General features: G+C 39.9%; 1 protein-coding gene across 3 annotated transcripts in view; it reads right to left on the bottom strand.

The window, feature by feature from the left end:
* Window positions 1-1,850: 1,850 nt before the first annotated feature.
* The window catches only part of USP32 (ubiquitin specific peptidase 32), a 220,331-nt gene continuing 200,316 nt past the window's right edge, over window positions 1,851-21,865 (bottom strand). For all 3 annotated transcript variants that reach the window (XM_064582871.1, XM_064582870.1, XM_064582872.1), the window contains 8 exons: window positions 18,970-19,154; window positions 15,365-15,451; window positions 14,087-14,207; window positions 9,007-9,198; window positions 6,801-7,089; window positions 5,243-5,667; window positions 4,681-4,773; window positions 1,851-4,190 (listed from right to left, as the gene is read on the bottom strand). In XM_064582871.1, coding sequence (XP_064438941.1) covers window positions 4,017-4,190; window positions 4,681-4,773; window positions 5,243-5,667; window positions 6,801-7,089; window positions 9,007-9,198; window positions 14,087-14,207; window positions 15,365-15,451; window positions 18,970-19,154 — 1,566 coding nt within the window. In that variant the 3' untranslated portion in view covers window positions 1,851-4,016. The remainder of the gene's footprint in view (window positions 4,191-4,680; window positions 4,774-5,242; window positions 5,668-6,800; window positions 7,090-9,006; window positions 9,199-14,086; window positions 14,208-15,364; window positions 15,452-18,969; window positions 19,155-21,865) is intronic.

The following is a 21,865-nucleotide window of genomic DNA, read 5'->3' on the forward strand; positions in this document are numbered from 1 at the left end:
CTTGCACTCTTATTTACTGTCTTGCTTTTCGTTGTTCAGGAAGTTTGGCAAACCTAAAGACATCCTCTTTTTATTTGCACTGTCTTGTATGAGTCTCTGATCATAGGGGTGGGTGTGTGCACTTCTGACTTTGTGATGTCAATACTAAGGAATCAGCTGGTACATCATCGGGGAAACTAGGATCCTCTGTTCCCTAAGCTATACATTCTGGTTCTGGACTAGTAAAATCCTATATGCAACCCTTAAAATAGTTGGAGGAAATGTGGCAATTCACCAATTTGCTTCAATTCAATTGTGTCCGCAATTACGAAAGGCCAATGCCACCAAGTGGTAGAGTTGCATGTGGAAATGCTACCCTCAGCCAGAGAGGCTGGGAGGCCAAAAACCTCTCTCAATTTAAAGGACCATTCAGAAACTAGAAACAAAATGCTTACCCATCTCCACAGGCTGGTTCTTTTCAAAGTTGTCCTCTAGGGTGTCTGGGTGGCTCAGTCAGTTAAGCATCTGCCTTCAGCTCAGGTCATGATCCCAGGGTCCGGGGATCAAGTCCCATATCAGGCTCCCTGCTCGGCGGGGAGTCTGCTTCTCCCTCTCCCTCTGCTTCTCTCTCTGTCAAATAAATAAATAAAATCTTAAAAAAAAAAAAAAAAAAGTTTGTTCTTTAAAGAGCCAGAAACACAGACTGGCACTTTAGGAGCCATGCTTTATTTTGTATCTTTTTTTAAAAAGACATTTGAGAGAGAGAGAGAGAGGGAGAACACAGAGGGAGAGTAAAAGGGAGAAGCAGAATCCTCGCCGAGCAGGGAGCCTGATGCGGAGCTCCATTCCGGAACCCTGGGATCATGACCTGAGCCAAAGGCAGACGCTTAACGACTGAGCCACCCAGGCGCCCTATTTTCAATGACTTTCTGGATTCTTTGTTTCCTTAAACAAGCTACCACTGCTGCTGATTCAACATGTTTCATTCTATACATTTTTAATGTGTATTCCCGTTTTTGAGAATTTGAGCAAAGAGCTATTAAATTTTTTAGCATTGGAATAGCAAGAGTAAAAAAACCTCTTGGCAAAACATGATTGAATCTCATGGAGGTTGGATTCCACATTCATTGAGCATTTACCAAGGAACTGCCAGGCTTTTGTATACTTCATTTACTTAAGATAAGGCCGAGAGGTAGGCATTCTATTTTTTTTTTTTTTTTAAGATTTTATTTATTTATCTGAGAGAGAGAGAGAGAGACAGTGAGAGAGGGAACACAAGCAGGGGGGAGAGGGAGAAGCAGGCTTCCCGCCGAGCAGGGAGCCCGATGCGGGGCTCGATCCCAGGACCCTGAGATCATGACCTGAGCCGAAGGCAGACGCTTAACGACTGAGCCACCCAGGCACCCCGGTAGGCATTCTATTTTTAAAGATAAACAAACAGGAACTGAGGGTGAAGGACCCACTGCCAAGTGCTTCCTTGGCGACCTCCCAGAGAGACAACACAGGGATATCCCTGATTTCTCAGCGCCCCCTAGAAACCCAGGATCATTTTGTGGCATTATTCAACGATAAGTCTTCCTCTTCACCTTCTGTCTTAATCTGCAAGAAAATGATTGTTAATACCTCCTTCATCAAGGCTCTGTTCACTACCAGCTTTCATACACACCCCCTCCCCCTATGCCAGTGCCTTCCAAACAATTTCCTAACAGGGATGTGAGCAAGGTTTAAATCAATTCACCTGGTCACTGCAGGGATCTTGTTCTACCTTCAACAGTTTCCATTCTTTCGGAGATGGAGCATCCACTCTATATCAGGTAGGTATTATTCAAGTAGGAGAATTAAACAGGGTCACAGAGAGAAAGGCTAAAAAATTTGACTTTTTTGGTGTTTACTTGTATAGAGGAAAAACAGCACATAGATGCATCCACAGTATTTAATTTGGATAATAGTTACAGATAAACAGGTACACTCCATATACAATTACCAATACTTTTTTATACAGTTCATATTTCAGTACATCAACACTATTTTATTTACACTCTATTTATGTACATAAACATCTTTCTAAAGTCAGTGCATTGTCAACAAGTTTTATACAGTAATTTACAAGGTGAATGTAGTTAATAGTTAATTTAATAAATTTTCTGCTAGTCATGAATTAAAAAATTAATTACAACCAATATAACAAACACAGATCAAACAACATTAGTAGATTGTGCTACCTGCTTAAATAAAACATCTGTAAGGAAATTATTTTAAATCTTCCACTTTTTCACGGGACTTGTCCAGGTAGAAATGGACAGATTTTTATATACTGAAATCATGAAACTATAAAGCCTGCATTTTGTCTGACTTCATCATATTTTACCATTTAGGCCACTCCTTCCTACTTGTAATTACAGTCTTTTTCTGAATAGGGTTTTAACTTAGGTATCCATTTAAAACAACCTTTCCAAATGCTCTGAGAACTGGATAATAACCTGCCTCAGGTATCAGAACACAAATGCTTAATTACATTGGTAGCTACTATCCATGAGGAAGGAAGGTTAATGAAATCTGACAATTAATGAGAATCACTTCCAGGGTCCAGATGAATAAAAAAAGAATGGAAAAAAAAAAAAAGGAGGGGGGAATATTTACTTTACATATATTTAAAAACAACACAGGGAAAAAAATGCTGCCCAAAATAAATAACATTTATACTTTTGTTCCAGTTTTGAATTATCAAGAGGAAAAAAATGAAGCGAGCAAAAAAACATAACTTTTGATGACCACTACTTGAAATTATTAAAAAAACAAAGAAAAAAAAAAGACAAACACCAAAAAAACCAAAACAAAACAAAAAACCCCAAAGAAATGGACATGCAAACGAAATAAAAGTTTACTTCCTAAACCCACCAATTAAATAAAAAATACATACTATCAGTGTCTGGGATGTGTTTTGTTTTTAAATTTAATATGATGGGGAAAAATACCCCCTATTCAAGTTAATTTATAGCCCTTACAGCCATCAAATATGAACATGTTTTAAAAAAGTTCATTTGCATGTATTCTCTCTCTTTTTAAAGTGCAAAACAAAGAAACAAAGAACAAACAACCCCTAGTTGTAAAACACCATCTAGCTTTGATGCCACCTTCCCTCTCAGAAGCTCTTGTGCAACGTGGGCACGTAACGATGGTGCAAATATTGGCAACTATCCTACTGTACTTCAGCAGGGGTGGGGGATCCATCTCTGAGGACACTTGAAGTATCCTCAACGTAAGATGCCTCTTTGTGCAGGGCTACTTTAGCTGGATTTCCCAGGATGCTTTTTTCCCCCTACAGGGTCTCCGACCATGGCCCTGGGTAGAAGGCACACAGCTCCTGAGAGAGTCTCCCTTCCGAACTGACCACTTCTATATGCCTCTGCCACGAATGACTGGTTGTGTCTCAAACACGAACACAACAACAGAAACGAAAAGCAAGAGAGGCATAGAAAGAGTGGGGGAAATGGTTTTAAAAATAAATAGAAAAATGTGTGTCCATGCCAGAAGAATCCTTTGCACACCTTCTGATCTTGCTTTCTCCATCTTGTCAATATAATGGAATAAAACTTCAGGAAAAAGGAGGTAGCATATCATGTCGTCCCCAGACAACACTACAATTTTTTGTTTGACTTTGACTCCCAGGAAATTCTTAGCATTTTGTTATGGTTATTGGTAAACTCTACACTCACTACATGTTTGTTTATATCTGGACAAGCACAATTTAGTTCTTATTTGGTCCCAGGTGGCTGGTGCCAAACCCTTTCGTTTCCAGGCTAACGGTGGGCTCTGCCTGAAAGTTCTCTACCAGAGAGCTCGTGTGAGACACTTCCAAACCAAAGTATTACTACTGTTACGTTAACTGCTATTTTAGTTAGGATTTTTATTTTGTGCTTCAGGGTCACAGGATAAAATAACTACATTTAGCTTGCCTTTCAGCGACGCTTCTGCCACGTGTCAGCTACAGGGAGCCGTCCCCCTCACCACCAGCCTGCCTAGCAGCCAGAGCGGCTCTACTGTAACACACAGTACTTTTTGTAATCAGACTCAAAGTCTTCATCCATGCTGCTCGTGTCTGCCATCTTTTTGCCATCGATCTTTGGCAGAAATTGTGCATAGTCTATGGCCTGCTGCTCATAGAAAAGAATGTAGGCAGAGTCGGTGTCAATTTCATCCGGGTGAAGTTCCTGAAGGGGCAAGAAAAGCCTTTAATAAAAAAGCCGTCCCTATGCTGGCTCTTAATCCTTGCGAGGGAAGGGAGCACCGACCCTCTTTAATTACTAACCCAGACTGCTTCCAATCCACTTAATATTTTGGCTGCCTGGTACCTGCCCTAAAATAAGTCCTATTATTCTCAATGTTTGTTTTGGGGAAAATAGTCTGACCATTGACAAATAAGAAGAATGAAAACAAAATAAAGAAAAAACCATCAAATCCTAATAGCTAAAAAGATAAGAACTTTTTCTCATTAACCAATACCTTCTTTTTCCTCACCGTTCATGTTTTCATTCTCTACTCTGCACATCACTTTTGTTCCTTTACTACTGAAGGCACCTATATACTGACTCTAACAAAAATATCTATTTCCTATTTGGGACAAAGTCCATGATTTCAACAAATGTCCCCTAGATCTGTTGACATTTCTGTTTCTTTTATTCAAAGAGTGGGGATATTTACCTTACAGCTGCTGTCATTGTAACAGTACCACTTGCTGTTTGGGTTTTTGGCATAAGTGACATAATGGCCCCCGCCCAGAATTCCTGAATGGCACTGCAAGAGACAAGAAAGTAGAGGCATGTTAGTGGTTAACAGCAGTCTGGCCAGGGCACAATACTAGGACCCAATCAGGAAAACACCAATCACTTAAGTGATTAAGAAAAATGTTTTGGAACCACCTACCCTTTTCTAAAAATAAACCAAAAAGAAAAGTCAAAATTTAAAAGCTCCAAATCTTACCATTTTATAGTTGTAACTATTTTTTAAAAAGCTAAAATTCCTTAGGTGTACATACCTATGAATGCCTTGAACCCGTGACTCCAATTATAATGTTACATGATTATCCCCTGCATTACACTGGGAGCACCTTGGATTCTAGGTAGGCCAAGACCTACTGCTAACTTTGTTATCACCAAGTTCAATGCCTAGCAAATAAGGAGGCCCTGAAAAAATGACTGATGAATGAGTGAAGATGAAGGAACCACAGAGTGCAGATCACTCTGAAAACCATGTAACCACTTACCGAAATTGCATATAGATTATAAATAGGCTTAACATGAACATCTTCTCTTTGGTCATCGGTGCTGTCTTCTTCACTGTGGTTTTCAAGCTGGCCATTGCTGTAGCCATTGCCACATGCCTCATGCTCATAAAGAAATCCATTGGCCAGAGCTCCTTCATGGTCCTGAGGGGTGATCAGCTCAGTTTGGCTGCCCCCCAGCATGTGCCCTCGGCTCGAGGCATCAGCCAGCTCACAAACTTGTCCAGCCCCATTCTCTCTGCTGGCAACCAAGTTCTCCTTACTACTTGACAGTTTATTTTTGCTGCCGATCTGGGGTAGCCGGAGCCTCCCTTTGCTCCTCCCTAAAGTCCTAGGGCTACTGTTAGGGCTGCTATTTTTGCTGGAGGGACAGCTGGTTCCACTTTTTCTTGTTGAAGAAGGTGAACCTGTGAAAGTGAGAGAAGGACAAGATTCATAAATCCCAAATGCCACAAGTTTAACCAGCAGCCAGATGCTAACTTTGAAGCCAACTTCACAAGTGTACACATAAAGGTAAATACAGGGGTGTTCTGACCAGCTACTTTTTATTCCTATTATGTAGCCAATAAGTTCTTCCTCAGGCCAAGCTCCCACAGGCAGCAATGTCCTGAAAACATAAAGTACCATGTAGGGACTTAAACACAGCAGAAAGATGAAAATAAAATAAAAACAAACAGCAGAAAGATAACTTCAGTCAGATTCAGTTCAAAACAATTAGACTAAAAAAAACCCCACAATTACACTAAGATGTATTACAAATACACATTCTCCTTTGTTAAATTAGATTAAAAGATACGATCGCCAATTATTAAGCACTTACTATTGCTAGGCACAGTATTGGGAACTCTCTCTACTATCTCTACCTCTCACAACAATCTGGTAAGGTAGTCGATCTCAAACTTTTTGGTCACAGCCTCCCTCACCTCCTTATGTACTCTCAAAAATTGTTGAAGACCCTAGAACTTTTTGTTTCTGTGGGTTATATCTATCAATATTAATATTAGAAATTAAAACTGAGGAACTAAAAAATACAATACATAAACACGTATTTCACTGAAGATATCATCACATATCATGGTGGCTCTTACTCCATGCACATTTGTGAGAATAAAAGTTGAAAAGGTGAATATACTGTCTTAGTATTTTTTATGAAGAGTTCTACTCCTCAGGCCCCCTGAAAGGGTCTCTCAGTGACCCTCTAGGGGTTCCCAGACTATACTTTGGGAACAAGGATGACAATTATCATTCATGATCACCACAGATATCAGGCATATATGGTGTTTCGCTCTTGACGGAGCAAATCCTCAGACTCTGGGAACTTTATGAATGAGAAAATAGATTTAGGGAAGCTGCATCTCTTGCTAAAAGTGACACAGGTGACTCAGATCTAGATAGGTCTGATTCCGGATAGGTTCTTTCTATCTCACCAAGCTGTTGTTCCAGAGTGGAAAAAGAGGGAAACACGAAGCCTATAGGGGTCCCAGGAAAGCCCCTCTCAGGGTGACATCTGGGCTCCATGAGGCCCTCCAGGCTTCCTCACCTTTAGGGCTACTGATGATGTTTGCACTGAGTGAAGATGGGCTCTTGCTTAGGAGCACATCCTCTTCCCCAGCTGAATTCTGAGCATCCACTTTCTTCACATCTCCTCCCGGAACCCTGGGCTCAGAGAGGTCATCCCCCTGGGGTGTGAGTGGTTTACGCTGACAGAGAGCCGGGTCTCTTGGTACCAAAAAAGCACTAGGGTCAAAACTTTCACGAGGAAATTTAACAATTTTCTGTGACTTTATCCATCGACCATTTACAAATTGAAATCGTTTAAGGTGAATAATCTGAAGGAAAGGTAGAAAACAATTACGTTAAAAGGTTCAGAAGATACAAAATTACATTTAAAAACCCCAAGTCTAATACATGTGAATGTTCAAGAATATATAATATTTTTTTTCAAAAAGAATATATCTTATTATGTAACAGAATTATCAGTGGGGCCACTGGCCTTTAGATGTATAGCTAACATGGTAATCTCCCTAATTTCATAACCTGTGCATATCCTAAATTCTTCCCAAATTTCTGCAACATCCTAGGAGCCCATATTTGCGTGTCTTCCTCTGCTTCCTGGACCTGTGACCCACATTGACCTTTTTCCAACATCATAGAAGATCCACTCACAAATATATTTCTGTCATGAAGACAGAAGACTACACTGAGTATTTTGAAGAAAAATGGATGAAACTTACCCAATCTCCAATAGGAGGCCTCTCATTTCTGACCATATCCTTTGGTTGTTACCAGAGAGTTTCACTGTCCTAAAGAACATAAGAATCTCCCTTTTCCTTTGTGGCTTCTCTTTTTTTTTTTCAAGAGCAACAAATTCCTCTAATCTTACACAGTGTTATTATACGATCTAGTGTGGGCATAGATCTTTGGGTGGCTAGCTCTACCCTAAATGCTCACAATTTGCTGTGTATATAAAGAGAAACCCTTCCTAAGGGGCATACTCGTATATGGATCTACAGAAGCCCACCGAGCTCTCAATATAAAATTCATTCTTTAAAGACATAAAAAAACATAGCTTTTATATAAATGCCTTTACTGCGTATGTTCTGTGTGATTTCACAGGCATATATAATTATCAAAACTCATCAAACTAGACATTTAAAATCTATGCATTTAATTTCATGTTAATCACACCTCAGTTAAAAAGAAACTTTCCCCCTTCCCACCCACCTGTCCCAAGCTTGCCCCTGCCCTTTTCCTTTCCTCCCAGAGTTCCCATCCCTGGAGCTGGCTGATTAATGTTATTAATTTCCTGTGCATCCTTTACTGGGAAGCTGTTTTGGTCCAAGGAAAGAAAACCTACATTTACCGTCTCACAGAGTAGTAGGAAGAAGACATGAAGAAAAAAATACACACAAGGTCTGGTTAAAATATACCAGTGCCTTACAGTTACATTTCATATGATACTTCCACCCTTAAGGAAAAATACTTTCTTAAATGAACAGGAAGATCTGGCACTTCAAACTCTTCTGACAAGCAACAGAAGCATCTTCTACTCTATGAAGGAAGAAGGCAGTAGTAAATCACATGTAAAAGAACACATAGGCCCCAGAGCACTTGTGTGCTTGTGCTGTGGCCATGTGACCAAGCACAGTGGGACTGGAGACTCAGGCTCAGCTGCTCTTTTTTTTTAAAGATTTTATTTATTTATTTGACAGAGAGACACAGCGAGAGAGGGAACACAAGCAGGGGGAGTGGGAGACGGAGAAGCAGGCTTCCCGCGGAGCAGAGAGCCCGATGCGGGGCTCGATCCCAGGACCCTGAGATCATGACCTGAGCCGAAGGCAGATGCTTAACGACTGAGCCACCCAGGCGCCCCTGCTCTTCTATAGAAGAGCCTAAGCTTCTCTCTCTAGAGCCAGAAGTGCGTTCACCTTCTCCTGAAGTTCAAATTCACCAGGACGCACACCTTACGGCGCTTCTCACACACTGCACTGAACTACAGTTAATGTTCTATATGACTTCCCTCTCCTTCTAGCCTGTATGCTCCTTCAGAGCAGGAACTGGGAGTAATAATATGTATAGAACAATTAATCTGTGTGCAACACAAAAACCTTGCACAGCCAAAGTGTTTTAAATACTGCCACAGGAAGAGTCTTCTTATTCTCAAAAGTAATAAAATTCCTATTTGTTCACGACTTCCTTCCTCTATGCCAGGCTCCTCCTCTCTCAGAGGTAGGGCTGTAACATACCAGGATTGGGGGAAGCCTCCAGAGATCCAGCTTCTTGGTTGCCAAGCAGTGGGTCTTACACTTGGAACAGTAGTACATCTCATTTTCCCCTAGCTCCTCCTCACTGGTGAAAGCACGGAGACAGCTGTCCAGGTTGATAGGCTCAGCTTGTGCTTGTCGACTCTGTTCCACACTCTCATGCTCATCGACAACCTGCAGATGGAGGGAACAAGAGGAATGGCAGAAGGGGGTGGGCGGGAGGGAAGGGGGGCATTAAAATGGTCCCATGGCTAGGCATCATCTGTTAGGTGACTCATTCTCATTTTATTCTACATGAGGAAAAAGAAAACAGGACTCAAACAAGTCTGAGCAAATGCAGTATTTGTACACTTACTTCCAAAATCACATCAATAACATCTTGGATCAAATTTCTATTTATATGACCATCATAGCTTTTCTTGAAAATTCTCTGAACTCTTCAAAATGACAAAAAACAAGGAATTGCCTGTTTGTTTTACAAGTTTTGAATTATAATGATATATTTTATTTAATCCAATATATACAAAACGTATCATTTCAACATGTGATCAATATGAGAATTATTGATGACATATTTTAGATTCTTTTTTACTAAGTCTTGGAATCTACAATACTCCTTCACTTGAATCAGGCACATTTAAGTGTTCAATAGCCACATGTGACTAGTGGCTACTGCACCTCTATTTTATAATTCTGAAGTCCTAAAAGAGCTTACATGTGAGCTCACCCTCAAGCCAGGGGTGTTGAGGTTAGGCCATTCATTTTCAACCAGAAAGGCAACATTATTAGTAGGCTGAAGGCTTTATAGGAGAAAAAATATCACTGGAACACAGATGCCAGATCTGGATTAAAATCAGAAAGGGTACAAAAAGCTCGCCATGAGAAGGGAACATATGAGAGCGTGAAACCCCACAGGATAAAACTCATTTGCATGCTGGTGCCATGTGAGAGAGTTATCAGAATACCATGTGTATCATCTGTCCCCTGCCTCATGGGGCCTTTTTATCGGAGACGGCAATAAAGAGATGGCAATAAAAGCAACAGTGGGCTCAAAAAGTGCCTAACTTCGTCGAGAAGGCCCCTAATACCTGCCCAAACCTTTCTGGTTCTACTAACCAGCACGCTAGGTGCAGGAGCAAGAAGGACATATGTATGAGAGAGAGAGAGCAGAGGGGGTAGGTGTGCAAGTATGTGTGTTTGGAGGTAGTGTGGGATCAGCAAGAAGGGGAGGGGGAGGTACCCAGAATGCAACAGACAAGGAAGAATTTTTCCCTCTTCCATTCTTTTTTTTTTTTTTTTAAGATTTTTATTTATTTATTTGAGAGAGAGAGAGAGAGCACAAGAGGGGGGAGTGGGAGAGGGAGAAGCAGACTCCCTGCTGAGCAGGGAGCCCGATGTGGGACTCGATCCTGAGACTCCAGGATCATGACCTGAGCCGAAGGCAGTCGCTTAACCACCTGAGCCACCCAGGCGCCCTCCCTCTCCCATTCTTTTTTTTTTTTTTAAAGATTTTATTTATTTATTTGAGAGAGAGAGAGAGCACATGAAAGGTGGGAGGGTCAGAGGGAGAAGCAGACTCCCTGCCGAGCAGGGAGCCCGAGGCGGGACTCGATCCCGGGACTCCAGGATCATGACCTGAGGCGAAGGCAGTCGCTTAACCAACTGAGCCACCCAGGCGCCCCCCCTCTCCCATTCTTTTTTTTTTTTTTTAAGATTTTATTTATTTATTTGAGACAGAGAGAATGAGAGACAGAGAGAATGAGAGGGAGGAGGGTCAGAGGGAGAAGCAGACTCCCCGCCAAGCAGGGACCCCATGTGGGACTCGATCCCAGGACTCCAGGATCATGACCTGAGCCGAAGGCAGTCGCTTAACCAACTGAGCCACCCAGGCGCCCACCCCTCTCCCATTCTTGTTGCCACTTAACAGCATCCGAGAACCACAGTGGGGGAGGCACAGCATCAGGACTTTGAATGCTACCGTGAGACTTCACACAGGGGTCTTCTCATCCCAGGGCGGGGTCTGGACACCCAGTCCAACAATAAGTGTCTCTCTTTCTGGCAAAGGGCACACACATGTCCATTACTGAACTTATTACTCACCCCATCCAGAGGTGAATTTGTTCTCTTGGCCTGAGGCAACTTCCCTTCTGTTTTCCTTCCTGAACTTATGATGGGAACACTGAGCCACCTAGCTTACAGACTGGCACGGCTCAGGACATTCAGTTTACAAGAGGTTTTCATGTGTGACTTTTTCCCCACACGAGAGGCTAGCTGAGTCACAGGCTGTCAAATGCTGGGTTGACCATGCAGTTAATGGTTTTAGCATTGCATCACCAGACATTTCTAAAGATCTATAAAAAGAGGAACTTAGAGAAAAGTCTTTTTTTTTTTTTTTTTTTCAGAATGAGAAATCTGACTTGACCTTAGGTCACCGACTTCTTTTCTGATACTAACTTTCATCATCTTTAGAGCTGGTCATCCAAGGGAAAAACTAACACGCTTCAAAAGAAAATATGTTGCATCATGGTTGCTGGAATCAGAGTAGAAAAACAGTAATATTCTTTTCTCATAGCCAGTTAAACATTATCTCTATCAGGGATGCTTTATGGACAACCACAAATTGCAGTAAGCTAGTAAAGAATGTTGATCTTTATTCACTGTATTTCTCATGGAACACAAAGGCTACTGGAGACAGGGAGGAAGGTTGGTTAAAAAAAACCTATTTGTGGACTGATAATAATTTTTATTTATAAAATTTCCCTAAATGACAAAAATTCCCTTTTTAGGGATCCATTCCCAGGTCCTTTATCACTATTCAAATAGTTTAAATCACTCATTGGCACCCTCTTTCTTCTGCTTGAAAGCTCATCCTTAACACAAAACATAAAGAATGAAGTCATGGCTTTCTCACATGATAAGACTATTAGAAAAAGAGGGAGATATAAAAAGCTATCTAGTTCAATTATTTATTGAGGAATGTGAAGTCTAAATAGGTGAAAAATAAAAAGACTAAGAGCAATTGCCTCTTTTTCTGTGTACCAAATAAAACATTTACATAGAAATTTTGAAAGCACAGAAAAATATAAAAAGGCAGGGAACCTTTTATATTCTTTTTTTTTTTTTTTTTTAATGTAGGCTCCATGCTCAGTGTGGAGCTCAATGGGGGCTTGAACTCAAAACCCTGAGATCATGATCTGAGCCAAAAACAAGAGTGGGACACTTAACCAACTGAACCACCCAGGAGCCTGCCCCCCCGTTCTATGTTCTTTTCCTTTTCCTAAATAGTATTCCTTTATATTGAAAAGATTTTTCAGTATGTGCAATTCTATACCTTGCTTTAAAAACAACCCATGACATCGTTAAGTATCTTCCCATATATGCCAGTAAAAAAAAAACCTGGTAATGGGGCGCCTGGGTGATGCAGTCTGTTAAGCATCCAATTCTTGGTTTCAGCTCAGGTCGTGATCTCAGGGTCATGAGATCAAGCCCCGCGCAGGGCTCTGAGCTTGGCTCTGAGCTTTGCGTGGAGTCTGCTTGAGACTCTCTCTCTCCCTCTCCTCCATACTCACTCTCTCAAATAAATAAATCTTTAAAAAAAACCCAGAAACCTCCCCAAAGCCCCTGGTAATCATTATTTTCAATGGCTGCATAATATTTTACCCAGCTATTATACTATGCTTTAACCATTCCTCTAATGTGGGACAAATACAAGTTGTTTCAAATTTTTCTACTATTCTAAAAATACTATGATGAAGATTTGTCAGCAAATTAGAGAGTATTTCCCTAGAATAAATTCCTAGAATCACTGGGATAAAAAACATAAAATATATGGGTAGAAATGTCAATTTTGAACCAAGGAATCTCCCTTGTCTATGTCCCCAAGCACATGCAGAAACCACAGGTAGGAAGAGAATTTATGTAGAAAGAAATTAGTCATGTGGCCCCAGTCCCTAGCAAAGCAGGATATCTCAACAGCAAGTTGGTTTCCATGGTATCCTAAGAGCATCAGTGAAAGTGAAAATGGGGTGAGATTGAACAGGTCACGTAGGCCCTTCTTTCTATAAGTAGGAAGTCCTCTTAGAGTTTTTCAGATTGTACACTGGAAATTTCCATCAAGAGCCACATAAATGCAAAAGCCACTACAATTCTTCAGGTGACTAAAAAAAAAAAAAAAATCCTTTGATTCTGTTGCTTTTACTTCTCCATCAGATTCGTCATATCTCTATCCATAAGCTACCTAGCCAAACTATCCTTCAAATGATATTTGGCAAACATTTTTAGGTATGGAGTTAGTATTCTTTTTGAAGTAACATTTTCAAAATTTAAAACTGCTCTGGCAGTAGAGGAATGCTAAGTGTAAGAATAGCCATTGAGATGTACTCTCAGGTGCCCAGTCTTGAAACACTGAATCTTTTCTCTAATTTTTCTTTTCCTTTTTTTTTTTTTTTAAGATTTTATTTATTTATTTGACAGAGAGAGACACAGCGAGAGAGGGAATACAAGCAGGGGGAATGCGAGAGGGAGAAGCAGGCTTCCCGTGGAGCAGGGAGCCCAATGAGGGGCTCGATCCCAGGACCCTGGGATCATGACCTGAGCCGAAGGCAGACACTTAACGACTGAGCCACCAGGCGCCCCTTTTTCTCTAGTTTTTCTGATCACTATGCCCATTAAGAACCTATAGCCCTGGGATGCCTTTGAGTTAAGTAACAGTGGTTATCAAATGCTGCAGCTCCAATAATAATTAATAAACAGGCAGAGAGATATTTATTGCTTGGTATGTGATGGCCAAACAATATAACATCTTAAATATACCCAGAGTTTCAAGATTTACTTATTATTAGTATTTTTGAAATATAATGCCCCAATACAATTAACTCTAGAAGTGGGAAAACTGAAACATCCATGTAATCATGCCAATATATTAAGTGCCATAGAGAATACCAATGAATATTTTTCTGATTGATGACTTAGATCATCTAAAACAGAAATGGCACAATACGATTAAACTGGGAAAATGTTTACAAATAAAAATCACCATCTTATGGTGGCCTTGAGTACTTACCCTTTCCTGTGATGTTTGATAGCGGAGGTGAAGAGCTGTGGGGTCCCAATCCACAGCAATATAGGCATTTCCGATGAAAGCTCGGTCTTCCCCACAATCAATTTTACAGCCTCTGCAAAATCTAAAGGGGGGGGGGGAATGATCTACTGAAGGATGGAGTAATTATGAAAGAATCCAAATTTTCTTTATCAGATATATTCTCCCTTTCTACTTCTCTACTTTCTTTCTTGGGTTCACAGTCTGTCATGGGCCTCTAACTTAAGACTCATCAATGCATGAATATATATTAGTAATTATTATTATTTCAGGGAAGCATGCCTATCACTTCTCAAGTCTCTGTTTTTTCAAAGCACTTGACAGCCATTTTTAATCCACATGAGTATGTGGACTTTATGGCAAGTAAATGACATGGAAATTGGACATTTGAGATAATACACAGGTAAGAAAATTCTAAATTTAGTTATTTAATGCTCTGAGGTAGGATAACTCATCTGATATAACAATGCCTATTTCCTTGTTTGTAAAGTGATACATTAAATAAATGCACATAAAATTTTATGGGAGGGGAGGGACCATGACAAGGCCATGGTTTCAGTGCCTATTTAGATTCTGTTTGCTACATCTATTACAGTTCTCTGAAGGCTGACTTCAGTACTCAGGTATTTTCCAAGGTGTAACAGTAATGACCAATCAGTCTCCGTAATTCTTCTAAATATAAAAAATAGACTTCCAGGAAAGTCTAGTAAGTAAAACTATGTTTTACTGGACTCAGAACTGCTAACTTGATTTATATATTTAAGGAGCAGAAAGTATAAAATAATAAATGTTGATCATAAACTATGAATTTGATGAGTATCATACAGTTTATAGAACCACCTAAGGCTCAAGAGCAAAACTAAGCTATAGACCTCATAATAAGGAAAAGATGAATCAATAATTCCTAAGTTTATTCTAAGCTTCTCATTATTCAATATTACTTTTTTTTTTTAAGATTTTATTTAATTATTTGACAGAGAGAAACACAGCGAGAGAGGGAACACAAGCAGGGGGAGTGGGAGAGGGAGAAGCAGGCTTCCCGCCGAGCAGGGAGCCCGATGTGGGGCTCGATCCCAGGACCCTGGGATCATGACCTGAGCTGAAAGCAGACACTTAACGACTGAGCCACCCAGGTGCCCCATATTCAATATTACTTCTAAAAACTGGAAACCTTATAAAAAAGGTATAATATCTGAAGTTGCAATTCTCCTAAAATTTTTCTTTTGCAGAAGATCACTTTACCTATACCATGGGCACCAAGCACAGGAGTTTCCATCTTTCTGCACAACTCGTAGAGTGAAGGGATATTGATAGCCCATACTGTCATCACTGAAACAGAACATAAACCAAAGAGTATAAAAAAACATTTCTGATTTGAGGTCTCAACTCCTTTTCATTTTCTCTTGAAGTAACCCAAGGCAGGGACATCTGTCATAGCAGTATGCCCATGGTGATGGTTCGGTGCTGGTTATCTTAACCCATAAGCAGCAGGCAGCCCTGTACCAAACACACTCAGGGCTCCCATGTTGTATCCTTGCATACAGAAGGGTAGACAGACTAGACTGCCAGATGTCTCTAAGAGAGTCCATGTGGTCCACGCAAATTTTATAAGATAAGCAAATCATGAAATCAAATACCAATTATCCTTCAGTCCTAATTCTATCATAAGATTTAATTCACATTAAACAAGTAATTAGACCTTTCTATGACAAGAACATTGACACAACACAGAAGGCTGAAAGGTCATAACGGTTTTTCAGAAGAGTCGCCTAACTATATATTTAGAAGTTTCCTTTAATCAGAATCCTGATGTGATACATGACAGTTACCCCTTTTCCCTGCTTTAACTACTCAAAGCTATAAGGTACATAACGTTTTTATTTTTTTTAAAGATTTATTTATCCATTTGACATAGAGAGAGAGACAGAGAGAGAGGGAACACAAGCAGGGGGAGTAGGAGAGGGAGAAGCAGGCTTCCCGCAGAGCAGGCAGCCCGATGTGGGGCTCGATCCCAGCAATTGGCAGTGGCTATTACATGGTTGCTGAAGGTAATGAAACCATGATAAAGACTTTACCACCTCCAAAAATCTCAGTTCCAAATATCCTACTTTGCAACAACCATCTCCTATCCTTTTAAATCACTTATTCAAGTATCACTACTTTAACAATTATTTGACCAAAGAGAAATTTATTTACTTCTTAAAAAATAGATTTTATTTATTAGAGAGAGCATGCATGAAAGCAAGAGCAAGAGAGAGCAGGGGCAGAGGAAGAGGGAGAAGCAGACTCCCTGCTGAGCAGACAGCCTGATGTGGGGGCTCGATCCCAGGACCCTGGAATCATGACCTGAGCCAAAGGCAGACACTTAACCAACTGAGCTACCCAGGCCCCCAAGACCAAAGAGAAATTTCTAGTCACTGCCCTCAAATCCTCATTTTCCTCCTTGTCCACTCTCTCAAAATAGTCTTTTATACAGATCCTCAATTCCAGGAATTTGTCCATCTAATGTAAACACTCAAATTTATTGACACTAACACTCACAAAAATAGAGAACTGTACAATGAACCCCCATGTATTTGTCACCCAGCTATAACAGTCATCAATCCTTGGCCACGTCTATTTCATCTATACCCTTATACCCAGCTCCCCTGGGTTCTTTTATTCCATTAAAAAAAAAAAAAAAAACTATGGTAAAATATACATAAAATTTACCATTTAACCATTTTTAAGTATACAATTCAGTGGCATTAAGTACATTCACAATGCTGTGCAACTATCACCACCATCCATCTCCAGAAATTTTTCATCTTCCCGAACAGAAACTCTGTACCGATCAAGCAATAATAATTCCCCTACACCTCTCCTCCCAAACCCTGGTAACCCCTAATCTACTTTCTGTCTATGAATTGCCTACTTGAGATATCTTATAAAAGTGAAAGCACACAGTATTTGTCCTTTTGTGTCTGGCTTATTTCACTTAGTATAATGTTTTTGAGGTTCATCTATGTTATAGTGGGTATTGGAACTTCATTCCTTTTTATGGTTAATGAATCCTCCATTGTATGGATATACCACATATTGTTTATCCATTTGTCTGTTGATGAACATTTGGGTTATTAGCCTCTTGGCTATTGTGACCCACTAATTATTTTGAAGGAAATTGGAGGCATTTTACCATTTTCATTCATAAATATTTCAGTGTGTTATTCCTAAAAGATCAACTTTTATTATTTTTTTTATTGCCTGTAGAAGCACTTTCTCTAACCTCCATGCCTTCATCTACACCACTCCACTAAAACAGCTTTTGCAAAGGTCACAAAGACTGTCATTTTATCAAGTCCAGTGGTCAGTTCCCACTGGCTGCTCCTTCTCAATCTCTCTTGTTGTCATTTTTCAACCTCTAAACGTTGGAATGGATCAGGAATTAGACTGTGGGTATCTTCTCTATCTAACTCTTATTCTCTAAATGATATCATCTAGTCTCAGAGCTTTAAATACCAACTATTTGCTGATGACACCTATGTTTCTATCTCCAGCAAAGGACGCTTCAGTCTATTTCCCACTTGAAAATATAACCTACATCTTGAATTTAACTTGATTTCTGTCATCTCTTGCCCAAACCTACTCCTTCCTCAGTTTTTCTCATTTCATTAAATGTTAACACCATTCATAAACAATTGCTCAGGCTGAAAACCAAGCTTGGATTCCTCTTTCCCTCATACTCCATAACCAATTCATTAGCAAGCCCTGGGAAAAGTCCTCATTTGGAAGTCCTTCAATTCAGTCTGACTTTCCTTCAAATTTAATCCTGCCTTACTGTCATTTTTACTAAACACAACATTCCTCAACTAAATTGCTTATCTATTACTTGCAGTTTTCCTTTAAGATTTATCCTCAAGCCTTATCGTTGGCATCAAAAAAACCCATAACATAACCTACCAGCAAAGAAAACTTCTATTCAGTTAACATAGAAGCTGAACTCTCACTTGCACCACGACAACAAGATAATAAACTGCAATTCAGTTCAGATATAAATAAGGCATCATGATCCTAACAATTATTAGAAATAAACACATTTACTAATCCAACAGAACACTGGTAGGAGGAATGGAAAGAAAACAGAAGACATTTATTTTCTTTACCTAGACTTATGAAATTATTCTGTGTTAAACTGACATGGTATGGAAATAATCCAACTGAATCATTTGTTATGGCATGGGAATTTTTTAGAGTTCATGTATAGAAATGCACACTATTGTTCCCATCCTGAATTTCAGAGGGTTGAGAGGATACAAATTTCCTGGTGAATTCATACTCTCTAGTTTTGCAATAACAAGTCAAGGATATTACCTGAAGGATTTAAAGCATTAGCAGGAGGGATTTTAGGTAAGAGATTAGAGAATGAAAGGCTTATTAGACACTAGAATGTCTAGGTGATAAAAGGAGGCTGTATAGTCAGTCTCTCCTACTCAAAAGATGAAACCAAATGGTTGAATTATATCCTCTCTGGATGGTTCTTTTTTTTTTTTTTCCCTAAAGATTTTATTTATTTGACAGAGAGAGACACAGCGAGAGAGGGAACACAAGCAGGGGGAGTGGGAGAGGGAGAAGCAGGCCTCCTGTAGAGCAGGGAGCCTGATGTGGGGCTCGATCCCAGGACTCTGGGATCATGACCCTAGCCGAAGGCAGACGCTTAACGACTGAGCCACCCAGGCGCCCCTGGATGGTTCTTAAACAAGTGATTAACCTAACATGGAATGTATCCTATGTATCACACAAAATTCATAGAAATTCTTCTTCTTCTTGAGTTTGGAAACCACAGGTCTAGGCTGATCCCCTAAACTCACCAATCCTGAGCATGGTTACTGGCTTCCTGAGGTGGGAGTGGGCTGGCTAATCGAGACACTTGAATCCAAACCGCATCATACAAGTCCTTCTTCCGGGTATGCACAGTACATGGAACAATCAGTGGCATTCCAAAGAGGCTGGGGCGATTCTTCTGAGATGAAAGGAAATACAGTTCTGTCCTCATCTGTATATACAAACAAGAGACGAGAGGACTGAAAAGACAGGCCTTTGATTCCTCCCTTTCATTCTTCTAAGACGGCCAATAACAGACATAGTTAACATTTTCAAATTAGTCACTACCACACCTCCATTTATTGATAGAACCATCTTCCACTCATATGAAGAGAATGATTATTTAAAGTGGAGTCACTGAAAGGTTGAGGTATTGCCAGCTTCAGAGCTGCTGTCTATCAAACACAGGTTTTCAGCATTTAATATTTTCAAACTAGTTTTCTCTGATAAATATTTCTCACACACACTGAATCATATGTAAAAACTAGTAATAGTTTCATAGCTCAAGGCTTTTAAAAGCAATTAAAATCCTTTCTCTGGAAAGTATGCCAGTAAACCAAAACTCCCTCAAAATGCGATTTTCTAATAAGGCGCTGATAGCTGCTGTTAGAGCATAATTCTCGAACTTTTGGAAAGGTACAAAACCCAGTCATTTAATGCTGTAAACACTTATGCATCTTCCTAAAAGTAGCTGAGTGACGTTAGTCTTTTTTGTTTTTTAATTACATGATAGAATAAAAATAAGGTACACTTTAAAAATATTTGATTTTTGTATGTTAAGGAGATTTTTATGATATTCCTTAATATAGAGATACTGCACAGAAGTAGCTTGGAAATGGCTGCTTAATAAAACAAAAGTTTAGGGGTGCCTGGGTGGCTCACTTGGTTAAGCGACTGCCTTCGGCTCAGGTCATGATCCCGGGGTCCTGGGATCAAGTCCCACATCGGGCTCCCCCTGCTCTGCGGGGAGCCTGCTTCTCCCCTCTGCCTCTGCCTGCCACTCCCCCCGCTTGTGCTCTGTCAAATAAATAAAATCTTAAAAAAAAAAAAAAAATAAAACAAAAGTTTAATGTAATAGAAAGGTTGGCTGGAGTTCAGGATTACTCAAAAAAGCTGCCAAGCGCTTGGGACATTTAATTCTTTAAGTTTGGTCTCTGTGTAGTAGTTAGAGAAGCTAAATCAACAACTTAAAAACTCACTAAGGGTTATCTGGTTTCTAGGTGAAAAGACTTACTTCAGATTCTCAAGCATTTTATCTTGCCATTATTCATTTTTTAATTAAAAATTTTAAAAAGATTTTATTTTATTTTTTAAAAGATTTTATTTATTTATTTGACAGAGAGCGAGAGAGCACACAAACATGCACAGCGGCAGGCAGAAGGAGAGGGAGAAGAAAGCTCCCCGCTGAGCAGGGAGCCCGATGCAGGACTCAATCTCAGGACTCTGGGATCATGACCTGAGCCAAAGGCAGCCACTTAATCAACTGAGCAACCCAGGTGCCCCTAAAAGATTTTATTTTTACGTAATCTCTACATCCAACGTGGGGCTCAAACTTACAACCCCGAGATCAAGAGTCACACGCTCCACTAACTGAGCCAGCCAGGCACCCCTTGCCGTTATTTATTTAAGCTTAGTTAAATACATGATTCTAAGACCCCATTTCATGTGTTGATGTTCTTACAAGACTCAGAGAAATTGGGGTGCCTAGATGGCTCAGTCAGTTGAGCATCTGCCTTTGGCTCAGGTCATGATCCCAGGGTCCTGGGATAGAACCCCACATAAGGCTCCCTGCTCAGCAGGGATCCTGCTTCTCCATCTCCCTCTGTCCCTCCCCCCTGCTTGTGAGCTCTCTCTCAAATAAATAAAATCTAAAAAAAAAAAACCTCACAGAAATGTGTATAGAATTCAGAACTATTTTAAATTCAGAACTGTTTTTTAAAAATCTAAAAACGTAAAAAAAAAAAATCTAAAAACGTAGATTAGTTTTTCTCTACTTAATCTTCTACTATTCTTCCACTCCAACTCTAAGCAGATGACTTATTTTACTAAATAAATGAGACTAAGTGAGATCTAAGCAATGATCTCTTTCCTCTACTCTCCTCAGTGTATCTATTTTCTAAACCCACACAAAATTTTCATCCTCTTGAAGGTAACTTCTCCCAGTACCGTGGGGACAGTCTGCTCAGTTCCATAGGGATAATACTCCCACTTCCTAAACCAGAAATTCTCCCTTTGCTCTCTCCTAACAACTTTTCCTCTCAGCTGAAAAAACTCACTTGACCTGACTGTGCAAAGAACTTGCTCAATTTCTTTACTAGGTTACACTGTGAAACTGTGGTTTTCACTCTGACTTCTCTAGCCCATGTAAACCACTTTTTTTCTTTTAAATTGACTTGCCCTTTAGTTGTCATGTCAATACCGTTTTTCTATTTCTCTCTTTATTTTCTGAACACTGCTTACGTTGCCTTGCCTTAGTCCTATTCTTTTTCTACCTTGTAGAAGGAAATAGGAAGGAAAAAAAACTACTTTCAAAGTAACTCAACCATGATACCAAGAAGGTGGCAGGGAAAATGAAGAAATGGTAAATTCAAGTACTTCAAGTACTCTGAAAGAAGAAATTAAAGGGCATAGTGATATACTGAATATAGGGTTTTAGATAAAAATGGGGAAAAATCTAAGAACATTCCCAACCTTTAGCTTTAGCATGGAAGAATAATGTTGCCTTTCACAGAAATGATGGGAAAAGGAACCTGACTTGAGACAGACAGATGGTAAAATCAAATTTAGGCATTCCCAAAGCAGCTGCCTAGATCATGAAGGAAACTGGAAACAGGGAACTAGTTAAAAGGTGAAAATTAAGAGCTGACAATGTGGCTTTATGGT

The sequence above is a fragment of the Mirounga angustirostris genome, unplaced genomic scaffold (genome assembly GCF_029215605.1).
Source record: "Mirounga angustirostris isolate CCGP_5_RB_7025 unplaced genomic scaffold, mMirAng1.0.hap1 SCAF_17, whole genome shotgun sequence".
Taxonomy (NCBI): domain Eukaryota; kingdom Metazoa; phylum Chordata; class Mammalia; order Carnivora; family Phocidae; genus Mirounga; species Mirounga angustirostris.